General features: G+C 37.8%; 1 protein-coding gene across 1 annotated transcript in view; it reads right to left on the reverse strand.

Moving 5' to 3' along the window:
* The window catches only part of NELL2 (neural EGFL like 2), a 148122-nt gene that overhangs the window by 64307 nt on the left and 65400 nt on the right, over window positions 1–18415 (reverse strand). The window contains exons 11-12 of the mRNA XM_035544105.2: window positions 15685–15787; window positions 12952–13080 (exon numbers count right to left, since the gene is read on the reverse strand). Of these exons, the coding sequence (XP_035399998.1) occupies window positions 12952–13080; window positions 15685–15787 (232 nt within the window). The remainder of the gene's footprint in view (window positions 1–12951; window positions 13081–15684; window positions 15788–18415) is intronic.

Raw genomic sequence — 18415 nt, forward strand, 5'->3', positions numbered from 1 at the left:
AGAGCAAACTCCAGACATAAATCACTGTAGGCATGGACTTTAAAAACTGATTGGTTTTGGTACTCACTTTGGTTGCAAAATTAGGCCTGTTTCTTGTAGCAGGCTATATTTAAATGGTAAGACCAAGAAAGCACCACAAATAACAAAACAACTTCTGCACACTGTTAATATGTGATAAAGAAGAAAGGCTATATTAATTTGGAAGCGATTAGTAGCATGCTGTTCCCGAAATAGTAATGATAAAGACTGCATTACTGAGACGCTCTGTACATCTAGTATATACTGTCATGCAATGTGCCACTGAACCTTGCTAGAAAAGTATGTTACAAATCAAAGGAGTGGATTGTTGACTGTTTTTTTTTTTTTCCCTGCTCATCAGTTTTGATTTGTTCCCTGTTTTCAATGATCTTTACAGCTTTCTGAGTTGAAAATAAAATCTCCAGATGGAGAACAGTGCCGTGTTCCAGAGTTTGATGATAGTTCAAAACAATAGATTAGATATATAAACTCAAATTGGGGTTGACTTCTTAAATGTCAACAATATTAACTCCTGTACTTTACTCCAGTTTAGATCATATGCCTGCCTCCCAGTTCTTCCTCCTCTTTCCAGCTTCTTTAAATTAATAGGTACTTTCCAACTCATTGACTGTTTTCCCCTTTATATTTCCACAAGAAAATTTCAGTACAAAATGATGTGATACATTGACTATTAGTGATTCTGCAGTCATTTTGCAGTTTGAATCAGTTTTGGAAAAAAAAAATCTATTTTCCCCCCAGTTTGTTAGAAACCAGTTTTTCTGCCCAGTGCAACTGTCCCAAGGATACTTCTGGAGAAGCTGGGGGCAGTAGGTTAAAAAACACTAAGTTATCAACTGCAAATGATCAGTGGGGTGAGCACAGTCTATTTTTCACAAATTCTGTTTCCAAGAATTTCACGGCTAATAAACTTCAGCTGTTTTCCTTCCCTTCCTTTCCCTGTAAGCTCTGCAGGCATGGAAGAATCGTACCTATATATATATATGGGTAATGCTTTGGAAAAGCACTTGTCATTTACATATACATACATAAATACAAAAATAAATGCATATTTACAGGGAGCGCAGTGAGCGTATTAAGGCAATGTATTTTATGCAAATCATCGAAGAAAGCACAAAAAGAAAAAGAAAAAAGTGAGGGTATCACAAGACTACCACAGAAGCGGCTCTTTTGCACGGAAAGTGAGAAATGGCACAAAACCTCTTGAAGTACAGATGTTCTGCAGAAACACAAAACCAGGCAGCAGCTACAACACACGTCTTGGCTGCCCCTACAAAAGATGCAACTTGTGTCTTTCCTATCCTAGTTCCCAACTCCATATTAAATTAATGGTGTTGATTTATGTTTAAGTAATAACATCAGTCTTTGAGTAATTAGAGGCCTTATGTTCTTGGAGTCAACAGACTGCCTATGAGCCAGCTTTGGCACCCTCAGAAAATTCTACTTAAAGATCCAAAGCCTCAGAAACGTTAAATAGGATTTTCTATGAACTATATTAATGATTGCTTTGGCAGGTAAAAAGCCACAGGAGACCAAAAATGCTAATGGTTCAAACCTTCTAATTTGGAAGTGTTGTAAATGAAAGCTTTCATTTTGCCAACGTCACACATATTGAAGTTTTGCAAAATGTTTTATTTATAATTGCCTTTATTTCAAAACCTTGTTCATTCAGTTGTTACAACAACAACAAAATGATCAGATTAACTTTGGACTGAAGTGTTTGATTTGAACGAACTTGATTTCTTTCTCAAACTGATTTTATAAGCTCACCAGAAAGCAAAACTCTTTCCCACCCAACTCTCCAGAATGCCTATGCAGAATGCGAAGAAAATGTGATTATTACTTCTACTATTACACATTACTATTTTACATTGGCACCAAAAGACCCTAAGCAAGTGTTATCTCCATTGCTTCACATCAAGACACGTATCTGATAAATGTTGCTTTTACAAACCGTTTGCAACTTTAGCACTAAATTACACTAAAATAATTGATAAAAAAGGGATAAAGTGTCAACCAAATCACTAGTTGCAAAGAGAGTGACCATACTAAAAAAAAAAAAAAAACCACCATGTAATTCCATACCCCCTTTCGCCCACCATATGCAAGCTTTGTATACATTAGGTTAAAGTATACAGATCAAGAAAGACTGAACTGGGGCAAAAAGGGAAAAAGCTCAGCAGCTGTTCTCTTTTAAAACTACCAAAATAAAAGTCTTTTCATCCTGCTTACTGGTTGAAACGCTGCTTTAGTCTTTTATTCACCTTTAGACACAAATGCACTAATACAACAGTAAACCCGATGTATTTCCATATCTATGAAAGCCTACAACATTTATCTTAATTTTCCCTTGCCAAAAAGCCTTGTTAGCATATTAATACGCATTAATGTCTCACTGTTTAGTCAATAAGATCCTGAAGTCAGTCAGCTCAATAGGATGAATGCACCACTCCACTGGTTCTAAACATCCAACAATAAAGACCTGTGTGCTTTAAGTCTGTGATGTGATACTGAGCCACCAGCTGGGATGTACTGACAACAATGTAGTCATGGAGATCATCAATCTGTTCGATTCCCGGTGGAGCAGATAAAAGAGGAATCTCTGGGAAAATTGGTTAGTGCAGAAGTATTTGGAATCTGCACTTCAGTGATGTATTTATAGTTGCAAAAACATCAAAACTGAAGAAAGTGCCTTTCTTTATCCCTTCAAGAGCTCTAACAAAATTTATACAAAAATATATAACCCAGGAAAAGTTTCCCCATCTCCCTCACACTTGTACCCGAATGAGTTTGCTTCCCCACAATGAAATTCCCGGTTATGTTTTACAGCCCCGTTAAGAAGAAGAGAACTTGACCTGCAATATATATATCATTGCTGACCAAAGCTAACAAACAAAGTCTCTCCTTAGGCCTCGCTATCCATCATTGCCCTTATCCACCACAAAAGCCTGCCAGAACAAATGAGGCTGGTGCTAAGTCAGTAAATCTGGGCTGGAAAGTAAAGAGAGAAGGCTGCTTCCAGAAGCGAGGATGCTTTATAGATAGCGTCTTGCCTCCAGCCATTTTCTTTAAAACTCAATGGTTATCTGGCATAAATGATCTCCCTAGTCACACTTACAGAGGCATATGGTTGACAGAGAATTGCTCTTGCAGGATTTTTGCAATGGATAATATTAAGTATCTACGAGGAGAGCAAACAGGAGCATTAAGAGTTGTATTTCTAAAAAAAAACTTTCATAAGTGCATCATAAAGTACTCTTAACACAAGATCAGAGTAGATTACACTTACAATTAAGAAAAGAAAAAAAAAAGGATACTTTTTTTTGTTAATGAAAGGTTCCATTTTGACAGCCCATAAATATGAAGCTCCACATTTACCTGCAGAACAGGGCAATGCTTTTCCACCTCTCCCACACAAATTCATCAGCAAAATTCCATGCCAACATGCAGGCTCCACTGCTAAGTGTGAGAGCATTATTTACCCACCTACCATTTCTGTGAGTCTCAGGCCTCTCTGCTGAGAATCCCAAGGATGGGTGCCAGTAACAGCACCCACTGCAAAGAGCCTTCAGACCTTTTTTTTTTTTTTTTTTTTTTTATCACTACTGACCTAACTTTCAAAGAAATAGACAGGCTGGGAAAGGTTAAGACTTTCTCATCTGGTCCCTGACTTAGGAAAAGGGCATCAGAAGATCATTGCTTATTAAGGAAGGACAAAAGAGGAGAACGAACAGAGACCAATCACAGCAACTGCTACCAGGGAAAATAGGTGGATATAAAATCAACGCTATCTGCCCTGCAACCTTCTCATGGCCACAAAGGACAAAAAGTTCTGTCGTTTTTCTTTCTCTTTGCCTTCCTTCCACTGACAGTGTTCCTTTTCCCACCTTCTGTCTCTGGCATCAAGCTTTCCCTGCTGTTTTCCCCACTCACCCACCTTCTACCTGTCTGAGTAACTATGGTCCTGTCTCCAGACTTTGCTCATGTTGTCTCTCACCCTATCTGCAGCCCATTCCTCACCAACTTAAAAGAGTAAGGATAGACTCTTCTTCTATAGGTTTAAAGCAAGCTCCCCCCAGCTCACCCACCTGTGAAAGTGTTTTTTTTCCTTTCACTACCAAACGTACTGACTCATCCTCAAATACTTCTTTCCAATTTGCTTAAGTTTAAAAATCCCCAGTCCATTGCTCCAATAAAAATGTTCTTAGTTGGGTCTCTACCACTTTCCCCAGCTGTACTTCCAAGCTCCTAGTCTCTCGAGGCTCCCTTCACGCTCAGCTACAATCTGGTTTCTATATACCCTGCATACTTTGCTTTTCACAACGCTATGCTCCTCATGTTATACCCTTTCTCAGCTGCTGTCCAAGAAGACAAAACACCTCAGGGCTCTGGCACAGCCTTTGCTCCACCTCCTTCTACCACTCTTCCTAGGCTCTCCATCAGCAGGCAAACCTGTCGTTTAACCACCACTGTTTCTCCAGTGAGTCAAACCAATTGCTGTGCTTCTGTCTTGCTTTGCTTTGCAAATCCAGTGCAGCAGATTTTTCAACTGATATATTCCACTTCAGTTAAATTGTGCATTTTCTCTCAATCTCCCACATTATTTATCCCAGATTACTGTACCACTATAATCGTCATCACTCGTACCCCCTGAAGATCATCTTTGATTCTTCTCCTTATAGACATAGCCCTGTACCTGACCACTTTGGTGGTACCAATAGACAACAGAAGACTATCTCCAACAGCAAAATTATTCAGCGGTCACATGTATGCTGTCTACCTCTGCTGGCTCTTTTTGCATTTGCTTGTTTGTTTTTCCTTATTTTTTTTTTCCCTAGAGTTGTTCATCTGTTCTCCCCCCAAAAGAGAGAAGCACTAAAACCTAAGGAATCACAATATAATTAACCTTGTGAATCAACTGCAAGAACATAGCCCATGTATTGGGTTCAAACAGATTAAAAAAAAAAAACTACAAAAAAAAAAACACCTTCCACATATGGTGCTCCCAGCAAAGAGCCTGGGCTGCTGCTAACTCACTGTAACAATGCATAGGGAGGGTAAAAGCTCAAAATTAGAGGAAATGGGCAGCTACTTGTGTCTATTGATTTTTATTGAATTATTAATGGACTTTAAGAGAAATTGAGTGAGTTGGATTATAAGTGTTAGCACTGTTGTAATTGAACTAATAAGAGGTTGTTATAGCTTGACTAGACTGCTAAAACATCAATTAGCCTAAAAATAAATTACAGTTATTGGATCCTCATATAAGCTGTGTTCTTTCCTTGCCCACAATTAAACTGCTTACATAACACTTCCACACATTGTACATATCTTGGTGTTTCTCCTGTCACATTATTTTACATTTCTGATCTTTGCTCAAGTTCACGATTTCTCTGCCCATCTCCTGCAACCTGATTGGTCTATTAGGACAGAAAACATGCTTAAAATAAAGGTAAAGTCACTCTAGGTCTAGATTGTTTGACAGAAGCTCTAGATAGCTTTGGAAGGACACAATACAACATTACAGCATTTCAGAAATATCATTTTCAATAGTACATAGAGTTGGTTTTGTTTCAATTTGCCCTAGTTTTTGGAAGGGAAGACAGACTGTTGAGATAAAACTGTCCTTGCTAAACATGCAGTAGGAGATATTGTTCAAGAGCTACCGGTGCCTCTTGGAAGAAAATGAAATCTTCATCTCAGCCTCATGAAAACATTGCTGGACTCCACAGACATTATGCAGTTTGAAAATATAAATCACAGGAAATTTTTGAAAACAAATACTGTCTGCCATCATGTAATGTTTTACTTGGCAAACTGCATCTTCTTACTATTTAATATCTTATAATTAATTCATATGGTAGTGTATACATGATAAAACAAGTAATTATATATAGCTCTCTGTCAGGCATGAAAGCATCCCAGGGGGCTCTCCTTAGCCACCAAATAACTAGTCTGATGTAGCTGCACACTGAGAATAAAAAAGATGTTGTATATGATTAATTAGTGAATTCCAAAAATCAGAACAACTTAGTGAAACTACAGTTCGTTTTCCATTCCCCCCTTCAGCAGTACACTGGGTTTGAAATAGGTTTTAAATTTGAATTGCAAAATAAACTTTTCTTTTTTGCTGAAAGTATGACAGTATCTCATCATTTTCAACTGTGAATTTCAAGATTTTAACAATACTTGCCACAGTTAATGTTTTTGTTTCCTCTATTTAAAAATGAGAATAAGAAAGAAAAGTGATAAAAATTTTATACAGAAACTACAAATATATATCAGCTTGTGCCACACGTGTATACTTTAAAACTCCTTGTCGGAAGATAGACGCAGGCATATAGGATACTATCTGTGGTAAGGGACCATGTGTGTGGGTTAGACTGCATTTGGGATTTGGGTTGGATCTAAAGTATGTAACATATTCCCACAAGCTATTCAGTAAAATACTGCCTGTTCTATGGAAATAAGTGGAGATATCAAAACTCATCTCTCTCAAATGATGCCTCATAAATTACAGTATCATGGCACATATAATCACTGTGGCTGTTATTGCTCTGCATGCTTTATGAAAGAGTCTATTTTAAAATCACTTTGGTTTAATGCCTAGCATTTCTGTGCATTTGTTATAGCTCTTGGGGATCCAGCCTCTATGGATTTGAAGACATATTGCACATTTAGACTAAGGTTTGAAAAGTTAGGTAAGCGATGGCTTTGGGTAGTCTTCAGCACAGAAGCAGCATCTCTTTCAGTAGTCATCTCCCAGCTACTAATGGAAACTGGAGATAAAAGTAAACAAGAACTAGATTAAGGCTTTAGTTTCTTTTCTCTTTGCTTAGATTGCAGATTTAAGCATTTTGTATAAAAACATTAACCTTAATTTCTCTTTTAAAAACAAAATGCAACATATGCTTTTATTGCAGGTAGAAAATGGTTGTCCGAAGTAAGAGAAAAGCCTGTCCTTAGCAAGCACTGGTAGTGCAAAGAATTTAATAGAGTTTCCATGAGTCTCTCTTTATATGATTTATTTATTTTTATTTTTATTTTTTTTATGTTAAAAACATCACTATCAATTCTGGTTATGGGTAGATGATAGAATCGGTCTGAACATCCTTCCCATAGAAGTAAATAAAATCAAATAACACTGAATCACATCCGGTAATCTGTAAATGTACAAACTATTCCACTGTTACAGGCAGTGGTACAACCTGTACCCAAGTAAGTACCACAGTTTATGTACTGGTGTCAGGCATACTTCTGGTACTTCTTAAGTTAGGAATATATTTTATTATCTTCCTGCATAAGAGCCATGGCAGACAAGAAGGACTCAGCCCACCCTAAGCCATACTGACACATTGGAAGTGGCCTGAATATTCTTCAGATGTAGATTTCTCAGTAGCATAATGATGGAAATAAGACATTTTCTGCTTTTGCTAAGAAAAATATATTAATAATTAATAATATATTAACTGTTTAATATTAGTATTTAATATTTAATGTGTAATATAATTAAGTTTAATTACTTTTTAATGGAGATTTGAAAATAACATTCCGCTTCCCTGGAATGAAAGCTTTTCTATCTGCTTTATTAGTTTTCCAACACAACCCAAAATGACAAGGTAATAATTCAAACACAGACAGTTAATGCAGATAGGAATCTTTATTTCTTAACTATATGTGATACTATTGCTGCAGCTCACTTACAAAAAGGAATTTACGTAAGGAGAAGCTCAGGAAGTCTTCTCACTTTAAGAAAACTGACAGTACTGCAGAGCTCCTAGGTAGTACTCTCACCCAAAGAGTATCGTGCATCCTGCAGAGACAGCAAGACTAGCAAATAGCAGAGTATTAGTTAATCACAAGATTTAAAATAATATATTTAAATACTCAGGGGTTTATCTCAATTTCAGATGTCTTTATCTGATTTACTTATATTCTTCTCAATATTGCACTCCTTAAGGAGCAAATGTGTCATTGATTACTGCAGTTAGCCAATATGATACCAGGTATATTTTATTGTAATTTGATTATTACTTCTCATTTTTGTAAGATTTCTTCTCTTAACTGCAGTCTGTAGAAATCAGGCTCAATCTGAAAACTACTTTATTTTTGTGGTCTGGTTAGCCAGTAGATAAAAACAACAAGAAACAGTAATCTGCCTATTACGTAAGTGATGAAGTGCAATGTTTTTGTTGTTACATTGTTGTGTTTTTTTTTTTTTTAATGTATTTTTGGTGTTTGTGGTTTGGGAGTTTGTTTGTTTGTTTGTTTGTTTGAATAATATACTAGCATTTTTACACAAATGTGGATAAATGTAAGCTTCCATTAGTAAATCTTTCCAAGCAGAATGAGAACATACAACCCTAAACTAAGAGAAACCTGATGACGTCCAGCCAAGTGTTGCTTCCAAACTACTTTGGACATCTACTCTAGAAAGAGAGGGTTCATCCTCTAAGTCTGCTTACTTCCTTCATCCGAGGATTATTCAAATCCAGACAGCTTATTCAAATGCAGATCTCTACACTGAATACCATCTTCCCTAGAGGGAAAATCATCAGTGAAACTCATGTAATGCTCAAACGTAAACAAAGTCACTCAGTCTTTGGTCTCATTTCAGCTGCTGCACTTGAAACTGGGACAAACATAGCAACAGAAGAGAAACTAGGAGAGTTATTGAGGAAAAGAGGTAAATTAGAAGAAAAATGGAAAATGGTTCACAAAGTTATGTTTAGTAATATTAAATGCTTCCAAATATTGTTAGGATAAGTTAGCTATGTTGCATACTGCGCAACTAGAACAACTAAATTCCCAAATATCAGAAAATAAATGTTATGGCCCACACAACCATATCGTGGATTTGGGATGTATGGAGGGTTGACCCAGGTCAGCAATCAAGAATCTACCGGCCACTCATTCCCCCTCCTTTAACAGTCTGGTGGAGAGAATCAGAAGAGCAAAACCAAGAAAACGTAAGTTTAATAAGTGAAGGAAAAAAAGAAGGGAAAAAAGAAGTCATGCAAAGGCAATAACTTACCACTTGCCATGAGCAGACTCAATCTCCAAACAACAGCCACCTTAGAAAGACTACTCCCCAGCTTTTATTGCCAAGCATGACATTATATGGTATGGAACAACCCTTTGGTCTGTTGGGGTCAACTGTCCCGGCTGTGTCCCCTCCCACCCTTTTGCCCATTGCAGCCTACTCGCTGTGTGGGAAGTGAGATATAAAGAAGGCACTATTCAGCAACAGCCAAAACATTGGTGTGTTATCAACAGTGTTTTAGTAACAAACCTAAAACACAGCACCCTAAGGGCTGTAATGAAGAAAATTAACGCCATCCCAGCCAGACCCAAGACGTGATGTAAAATGGCCTCTGCATCAGGCAAAATCCTCTGGATAAATAATGAAATAACCTGTTTTTCTCAGATCATGCTCAGTCACGGTGCTTACAAAAGACCACTGCATTCTCCTGTCTTACTTGAGCCTACCAGCAGACTATTTTCAAACCATCTTATTTCAGCAGATGCCTAGTCTTGCCATCTGGGTGCATTTCACTCTTCTAGATGCATCAATGTATCCTGATAGCCAAAAGTCACAAACTTTATCCTTAAAAACTTCATCAGAAATCCACCACCACAAATGTAATGGGCACTGAACACTCTTTGAAATATATCCTGGAGGGTGATTGTCAGTTTCAGAGGACTGCAGGGGTTGCTTTGAGAATAACTAATTATACGTCATCAGAATATCTGGTTTTGTAAAATGTTGATGTTAAGTACGCTATATGCCAAGGATGCTATATTGAAAAGTACCTGCATCTGAACAACACAGCATAATCCATACCCAACCTATCTGTAAAGTATCTCAAACTGCTTAACACCCTGAGGCAGAAAGTAGATTTCAGAGTACTTGGAATAAGGTTTAGGGCAGGTAAATAAAGAAATCCCAACTCTTAAAAGTATTGCTTTTAACAGTCCTCCAAAGGAAAGGTAAATGTGACACAAATATTAACAAATATTATTTTTATAAAACAGAAAGGTATCTACCATAACAGTACCTAGAGACATCACATAGCCTTGGAAAAGCATCAGTTCTTTCCAGGACAGAAGCCAAACTCTTCCATCATTCAGATGAAATTTATGCAGCTTTTCAAGACCCATACTGAAACCAGCTTTAAATATTTTATTTTTGTTCTTCTACCTTAAGGAGAAATTCTACCAATGGGAGCATTATTATTTCTGTTTATTCTTTGAATTTTACAGTGCTCAGGAATGAATCAGGATTGGTGAAGTTTGGCTCTAATGCAGAATAAATGACATCCAATTCTGCAGTAAATTTTGCTTGTTAAGTGAGAACATAGAAACGGCTATCATATCCATAGGCTATAGCCATTACAAAATGCCCTCTCTGAAAAGCTTTGTGTTAGCTTGACATTTCTTCACTTTGTATTGTTAGTAATTAAAGCCACAATAATATCACTGTGAGGAATGGGTCTGTGCTGAGAAAGAGAGCTTGGGACCATTTGAGCCATTCAGGATGACGGACAGGACTCTGAAAAGACTTGGTATTACATTATTGCTAATGTGCCCTTTGTTACTACATTGCTTAGTATTAAGACAAAGCTTCCTTCCAGAAGAAAAAACTCAGTATCCAAACAGGTATTTGGGCTGGAAAAAGGGATACAATAGTAAAAGCACATCTCTGAAAAAAACACAGGTATTTCAGTCTCCTTCGTCCCCTGCCCCCCACTTCCACAAAAACAATCCCAAGATTCAAATCTGTGACCTTATTTCCCCTCTGTCAGCATATGACCTCTACACCCAGCCAGAGATGGCCAGCCAAGAGCAGTTCTCAAGCCATGTGCAAAAGGTGCATAGTTCAAGTGTGGTGCTGCAGCCATGGCACATAACAGGCAGCACAGCCATGCTGTTCTGACTGCTGACTGAGCTTCATCCTTGCCTACAAGAACTTCACCTGACAGGGACCCAGTCTCATAAGCTTTGCTAACATGGGTACATCTTCCTAATGGAACTTACTATCTTCAATGTGAGTGCTACTGGATCAGGTCCTAAATCATACACATTTTTAGGAGGTCACTGTCGGCATCCATACATAGTAATACAATGATTATTTTAATGTAAATAACACGACCCAACCTTCTATTCACTTTTGCAAGTTTTTTGAAAGTGCAGAAGTAGATTGATAATTTCCACACGGAAACAATGTCATATGCCCATATGGAAGCACTTGAGCTAAGTAATCTCAAAAAATCGTCATGCTTAATTCAGGTATTGCACAGACTGGTAAATCCTCTTATAATATGGATGCACCAACCTTGCATATGATAAACTACTGTGTCTTCATCTAAACATTTCACCAACAGTGAAATCAAGAAGCTTCCTATTTTTAACTTATTACATGCCTGGCAAGTTCTACTCATAGCAACAGACTCTAATTTGAGTGATGTGGAGATCACTAAGAGCATAACTTGTTTTTCTGCTTTCCAGTCAGCAGAGTAAGAATACAGCTGCACGGGAGAAAACAAAACAAAACAAAACAAAATAAAAAAGCTTCTTAAAGCACACAATTTCACTCTAATTCCACAATTTCAACAACTCCCTCAAAATGGTAGTGGCTGATGAAATCTCCCTGAAATGCAGTTCTGCAGTCTAAGCCTCTGCGTAGTCTCCAAGGACTGTGTGGCAAAAAGTGGCTGATGCTGCAACACAGGCCAAGCTATACAACTGGTCCTGATGTCAGATGCCTTCTGGGACAGGATGAGGGGCAAGGGATTTGTTTCTGTATGACTTAGTTCTAATTCTTATAACAGATTTCCATCAAATGGCTTACCATAAACATTAAGCAGAGATGTATTTGAAGCTGAATTAATCGCACACTCATTTCCTGAAAACAGTCATGAGTTCTCACATCTCAATTTACAGATGAGCATTACCACCAAGGTTAATGCAGCTACTAATTCAAGTAAGCTGCAGGCATTAACTTTTCCAGAGTTCAGCCAAAGAAACTGTCTTAAAATGCCTCAATCCATCCCACTTAATTGAACATCACCAGAGAACAATCCAGGTATTAGGTGGGACTACAGAGGACCTTAGACTCTACTCACATATACTTAATTTTCAGTTCAGCTGGCTAAATTTGAACCAAACTGCTCATTAGTCAAAGGCCATGCTGCTGGCAACACTTAGGCTTTACTGTAAGAATGACTTGATAGCACACCGGTATTATGTATGTGATACCAGTGTTTTGTGCTTGCAGAATCAGGGGTTTCACAAGAGCAACAGTTAGCATAAAAGCAGATTGTGCAGAGGACTTTGGCTTTTGCTGCTGCAGTGGGGATGGTTTTTCTTTCACAGGATTACCTGAGAATTTAAAACTACAAATCTTAGGAGCGTCTCTTATTAAGTAGCTTGTTGCTCCCTGATACCAAAAGAGTCACTCAAATTATAAATCTTGACTCAGTATGATTAGCTAGTATCTAATTAATACTAGTATCTAGTGTATTGTATTTACTTACTTCCTGGGTTGAGAGAATAGGAACAGACAGCGGCGAAAAGAGAAACTATCATACTGAAATGCTATTTAGAAGGTTGACTTTTAGGTTGCCTGAGTATCTGGATATCGTGAAAATAAAGGAAAACTTTCCTATGGAAGTATGGTTCTAATTCCAGACCTCAGCCATAGCAACCTGCAACTTCTACACTGATCAGAATTTAAAAAACAAACAAACAAAAAAAAACCACCTTAATTGGAGAGAGAATTATTTTAGCTGATTAATATGCTGCATATCTAATTCATTCCATTTAATAGGCACATGACTTTGACAACTCATGAATTAATGCATTCCTTCCGCAGTAAATAATACAGTGGAGCTAAGCATCTTTGCAAGGTGTTACCTTCACAGTAGGCATTGTCCTCTCGAAGGGCTCTGAAGCCATCTCGGCAGCTACAGACAGCTCTGTCATCCAGGTTTCGGCAGACAGAATGCTCCATGCAGTTGTGTCCTTCGGTGCAAAAGTCGTGGCCTGTTCAGAAACAAATATGATTGAGGGTTAAAAAGAATCCAGGGATTATAAAACATCCCTGTCAAAGACAGGCCTATCATTTTTTCAGTTAGGTCAAAGAATGCCTTTCTATTGTTCATGAGAAAAATAAATTGTACCAAGCATGCAGCAGATGAAAGGAGTAGTAAAGGCCACAAGAACAGACTGTCTCTAGGTCTTCGATTCAATTGCAGGTTATGGCACTGATCTGAAGGCAGCTGGGCAGGGGGTAGATGGCTTGCTTAAATACCCTTACAGTCTCCTTGTCATTGTTAAGTATTTTTATAGGATACCTCTTAATTATATATATATATTTTTTTTTTTTTCTGGTCAGACATTTGTAAAAGAGCTCAGTAGCTTAGACAGTTGGTAGTTTATTAACTAATGGGATTAGCCCAATCCCTTTTTTTTTCTAGCACTTTTTATTCCCAAGTGTATTTACAATCTTTCCCCATTTAACTAGAAGTCTTTGATTAACATTGACTTGTTTTGCTTTTTTCTTCCCCTTATCTTTTCCTTTCAAGCTCTACTGACTGAACACTCTTCCCTGATTGCCTCTGCCTTTCCATTTCAGAGAAACTTATTTTTAAATTCTCACCTTTTAGCCTTTCTTATTTTCTTGTATACCTATTTTTGCCTTTCCATTTTTCCTGTGTGACTGCTTTCTATTGCACCTTAATTATGAATTTTTCAGATTCTGAAGTTCTTTTCCAAACTAAAAGATTTAGAGTGAGCCTTTCAACTCAATAGATACTTTTTTCTTTTTTTCTTTTTTCTTTTTTTTTATACCTTGCGTATGTTCTCATGAAATCGAATGTTGCTGAACATCGTTAACTCAGCCTTTATTATGTGGAATCCAATCTTGTTGCAGTAACTGACTTGAAGCTTCCAAACTTCCATATCTGTCTATTAAGGTGTGAAGTTTGTCCCCTTCATTATTTTCTCAGTAATTTAATTTGATTAGTTTTCCTCTGTAACTGAAACATCAGAATTGGTCAAGCAACTATACTTCACTGCTCTTTGCCAATAACTATTTTCTTGTTTCAAAATCCCCCATAGGAGAAGTGGACAACATAGCTCAGGCTCAGAGGACCAGGATTTCTGTGACAACAACAACTCCAGAAAGCAAGCTGAAATTTTGCTGCAACGCTAGCCTGTTGTGATATAACAAACATATTTGTCAGCAGTAGGGATTATTTTTATCATCACTCCATCTGGCTTCTGCTTCATATTTTGATGTAGAATTGCTTCTATGCCTAAATTATATGAGTAAGTCAGAAATGCAAATGGCAGAATCTGCCTGGAGGTCAGATCAAAGGTGTGTTTTGCACTTCGGCAGTTCACAAACAGTGTGAATCAACAGAAATGAAGCAAAAAAGGACAACAGAAAGAAGAGCACATAATGGCAGAAGGTTTTAGTACTTCAACCCAGTGACATGATCATCATGATGCAAACATCACAGACCTACCATGATATCAGAAGCAGATGACTTTCCTTCTGTCTTTTCTACTATGGATAAAGAGATTTGACTAATATATTATAATTTTACTAATTTTGTACTAATTTTACTTACATATTATAATTATAATCTATCATAACTACCATAATGCTGTTATCTAACAGGACATGGAGAAGCAAAAAGCTCTGCACTTTTACTAGCATTAGAGGCTCTTCAGTACTCATTGATGACAGCAAAAGTGTGTGCGTCAAGAGCAACCTCTGGCCGTGGTGATATATACTCTTTGCCCTTTTGTTGCCTTCCTCGTTGAAGCCTGAGTTAATGACAAAGCAATAGTCTTATCTGGTGATTTCCTGGCCTGGATTGGTTTGTATCAGACTTTGGCATTACATAACTAAGAACGTAAATCTGATCAAGGAAGTGGATGATGGTTTTTGTTTGTTTGTTTGTTTTCTGTTTGTTTGTTTTCCTTAAGATTCTTAACACTCATGTGTCAGCTGTATAATGCTGCTGAATAATGGCATGCAGCAGCTTCCTGTTTAAAGAATAAAATCTATAGCTCATAAGGGGCTATACTAGCATGCTTCAGGCAGGATTGAAAATGTTCAGAAAGCACTAATCTGACATATATTAAAACATTCTAGCTCTCCTTGGCACTAGAAGCACAGAATTATTTTCTCTACAACCCCAAACAGGTAAGCAATGCATGCCAGTCTCAGAACAATTGCACAGCACACACTGTTCTCCAAAACAGACAACTCAAAGCACCTCAGAAGGATGCTGGGGAACACAGACATTTTTTCAATCTCATTTTGTTTTTACAGTAGATTGGGTGAAGGATAAAAAGTTACTAATTACGCATATGGTTTCTTTGACTTTTCACCCACTTTTGGCTAGAATGGAACACAGAAGAGCCAGTAAACATCTTTCACAGGATTTAAAATATTAGACATTTTACAAATAATTTTCAGATGTCATGATGCAGATGTTATCCATTCAGCTTCACAAAATCTGCTGTGATTATAATGTGCAGGAGTGCCCTATTCAAAAAGATCACAAACAAATCATGTAATCTATAAGAACACAAAACTACACTGAGGTTATATATATCCTACTATTATCTTACCTTTACAGATTTTGCAGCAACTGTGAGACAAGGGGATCTGTTGAGATTCTGGGCAGTTTAAAGTCATACAACTGTCTTTTGGAATACGCTGCATTTTGTGGTCCTGTCAAATTGAGGCAATCAGTTAATATCGTGGGAGAAGAAATAAAGACAAATGATAACTTTAGTTGAATTTTAGCATTATAATGTACAAACAAAAAATGCGTATGCCAAATTCCAGGTACCTTCAAAAACTATTTGAAAGGACAGCACAGCACAATAAAAGCATCAGGAACTACCCTATGTGAAAACCTTTCCAAGCAAGCAGAAATGTGGAAACAGACCTTAGCTGTCAAGCTACTTGCCTCAAAAGTTTCTCCTAAAACCATGCCTGCAAGAGTAACAATTATTTCTCAAAAACTGAGACTACAGATTCCAGAATCAAGGGTCCTCCTTGTGAATACTCTAAGGCAGCTTTCTATTTATCCAGCAAGTAAAACCAAACTTGAACATCTTTGATCTCAACAGTGTAGTAGTAACACAGAAGGAAACAGGCACTGATTCACTATTAGGAACAAAGCTCTTCCTGATTAGATGTGGATCAGCATCTGGAAGTGTCCAATGACAGGATGGTATCTGAATCTCTTCAGGCATTAGTGCAGGTCACACACAGTCACTGTAGTATGACCACAGTGAAATGCCTACCTTGGCAATCAGGCTACCACAGAAATACCACCTTCAGGCTCCCTCAGACCCTAAATAATGTGTTCTGAAGTGCTCTGGTCCTCTCATGGCAAAGACAGAAATCACAGCAAACAACATGTTCCTCAGAGGCATCTGCCATAAAATCAGCAATCTGGTTAAAATATGAGCTCACTGAACTCAGGACCCAGCATTTCTACATGCAAGAAAAGTGCCTAAAATCATGCATATGCTATTATATGTATTATTATTACAGGTTTAGAATTTGATTTTATATCATCTTTGAACACAAAATACAAAGATGAAATCAAAATTGCCACCCAAATTTTACATTAAACATTCTTGGCACAGAACCTGAAAACACACTAAATCAAACCAGCCACTGATGCATACTGTACACCAGAACAAACAAAAAACAACAATCCTTCAAAATGAAGAAAATAACCTTTGATAGAAATAATACCAGAGTAGTCTGGATTACATTTTATTCTTTTACAGACTCTAATTTGGAAGATAATGTTTCTTTCACTTGTTTTGTAATATTTAAACAGAAAAGAGCATACCTATAGCAGACACAACTGTCATTTATAATGTTTAAAATTATGTGTAACTTGAAAGAAGAAATTTTCTGCGTTGCCTTGTTAACTTCACCATAAGTCTTCAAGAATGAAATCTGTGCTAGTGCCATTCCTATCAAGTCTCTCTTGAGTTGAGTTATTAATTATATCACTTTAGGAGAACTCTGGTGGTATTAAAATAGGGCCAACCTATGAATTCCTGGCTGACTCACACAATTTACAGTATGGGGATTTTCTGCTCTGAAAAATCATTCACAAGGCTGCTCATCAGAAACAATATGTACTTCAGACCTTTGAAAAGGAGAATTTGAGTCAAAGTTGCTGCTTAATATTTCTACCAGGACAAGCAGGCACCACTTGCAAACAAGTATCATCAACAAAATGCAGACTAGCATGGGTAACAGAGGCATTTTTTTCACCGAGCACCTGCCAGCTGCAAGAAACGCAAGGCAACATCAGGTAAGTTTTGACAGCTGTGAGTTAATCACAGAATTAATGTCCCAGTTAGCTGCCATGTTGAAAATACAAGTACACAGGCCTGAAAACCATATAACTGAACCATCAGTTTCCAAAATTATTTTGGGCCATCTCCTTTCCTTTTGCAATGGATTTCAAAGTACCTACTCAGGGAATTAAGTTCAAACAGATGAAAATCAACGAGAGAAAGATGAGGTCCACTAGTTTTACTTTGTAAAACACACTTTTTCACAACTGCATGAAAATGTTCTGAAATTTCCAGAAAGCAGTCCCATAGAGAGCTCAGAGCCCCCTCCCTCCAGGAGGCAAGCAGGGCACAAGAGGCTCCAGAGTGCCAAAGGAGGAGATTTTAAGCAGGCATGAGAGCAGAGCACTGGCTCTGAAGCCAATGCAAAACCTGCCATACATTTCTGACCTTCATAGCCAGAAAGGATCTCATACCAGTTACTGAGTCTAGCAGCCTGGATTTCCTGCAGTCCCGCAGAGTTTGTACAGTGTTAAGCATGGCTGTTAAATTCCCAAACCTGTGCTGCAGCTGCAGCTTCACAGAAGGAGATTTCCCCCTGTTCCTCTGCCCTGGAAATGCACCCTCAGTTTCTCAGGTCTGCACCTGAGGTATTTCCACAGCACCCCTTCAGCCTGACAGGCAAACCGGGGTCCACTGCAGCCATCTGGGTAACTCTCAATCTGCAGCCATGCCCTGGGGCACATTTTGCCCTTAAAGTGCATTTGTGGCCTGAAGAGCATCTCTGTTCATGCAGCAGGATGAGACCAGCAGTATCGGGCACGTTCTGCTTACAAATAAAACAACAACTCTTCCCAATTTCAAACACCAGAAAGATAACCAGACATCTGATGTGCCCCCCTCCTTTCCTTCTTTTTTATTCATCTTTTCCACTAAAAATTATTCTGGAGTCCAAATTATGATCTCATCATGTTTGTGCGTCACTTGTACCTGGGCTTACAAATATGAACAATAGCACTGCATGCATGTA

The sequence above is a fragment of the Cygnus atratus genome, chromosome 1, assembly GCF_013377495.2.
Source record: "Cygnus atratus isolate AKBS03 ecotype Queensland, Australia chromosome 1, CAtr_DNAZoo_HiC_assembly, whole genome shotgun sequence".
Classification (NCBI taxonomy): Eukaryota; Metazoa; Chordata; class Aves; order Anseriformes; family Anatidae; genus Cygnus; species Cygnus atratus.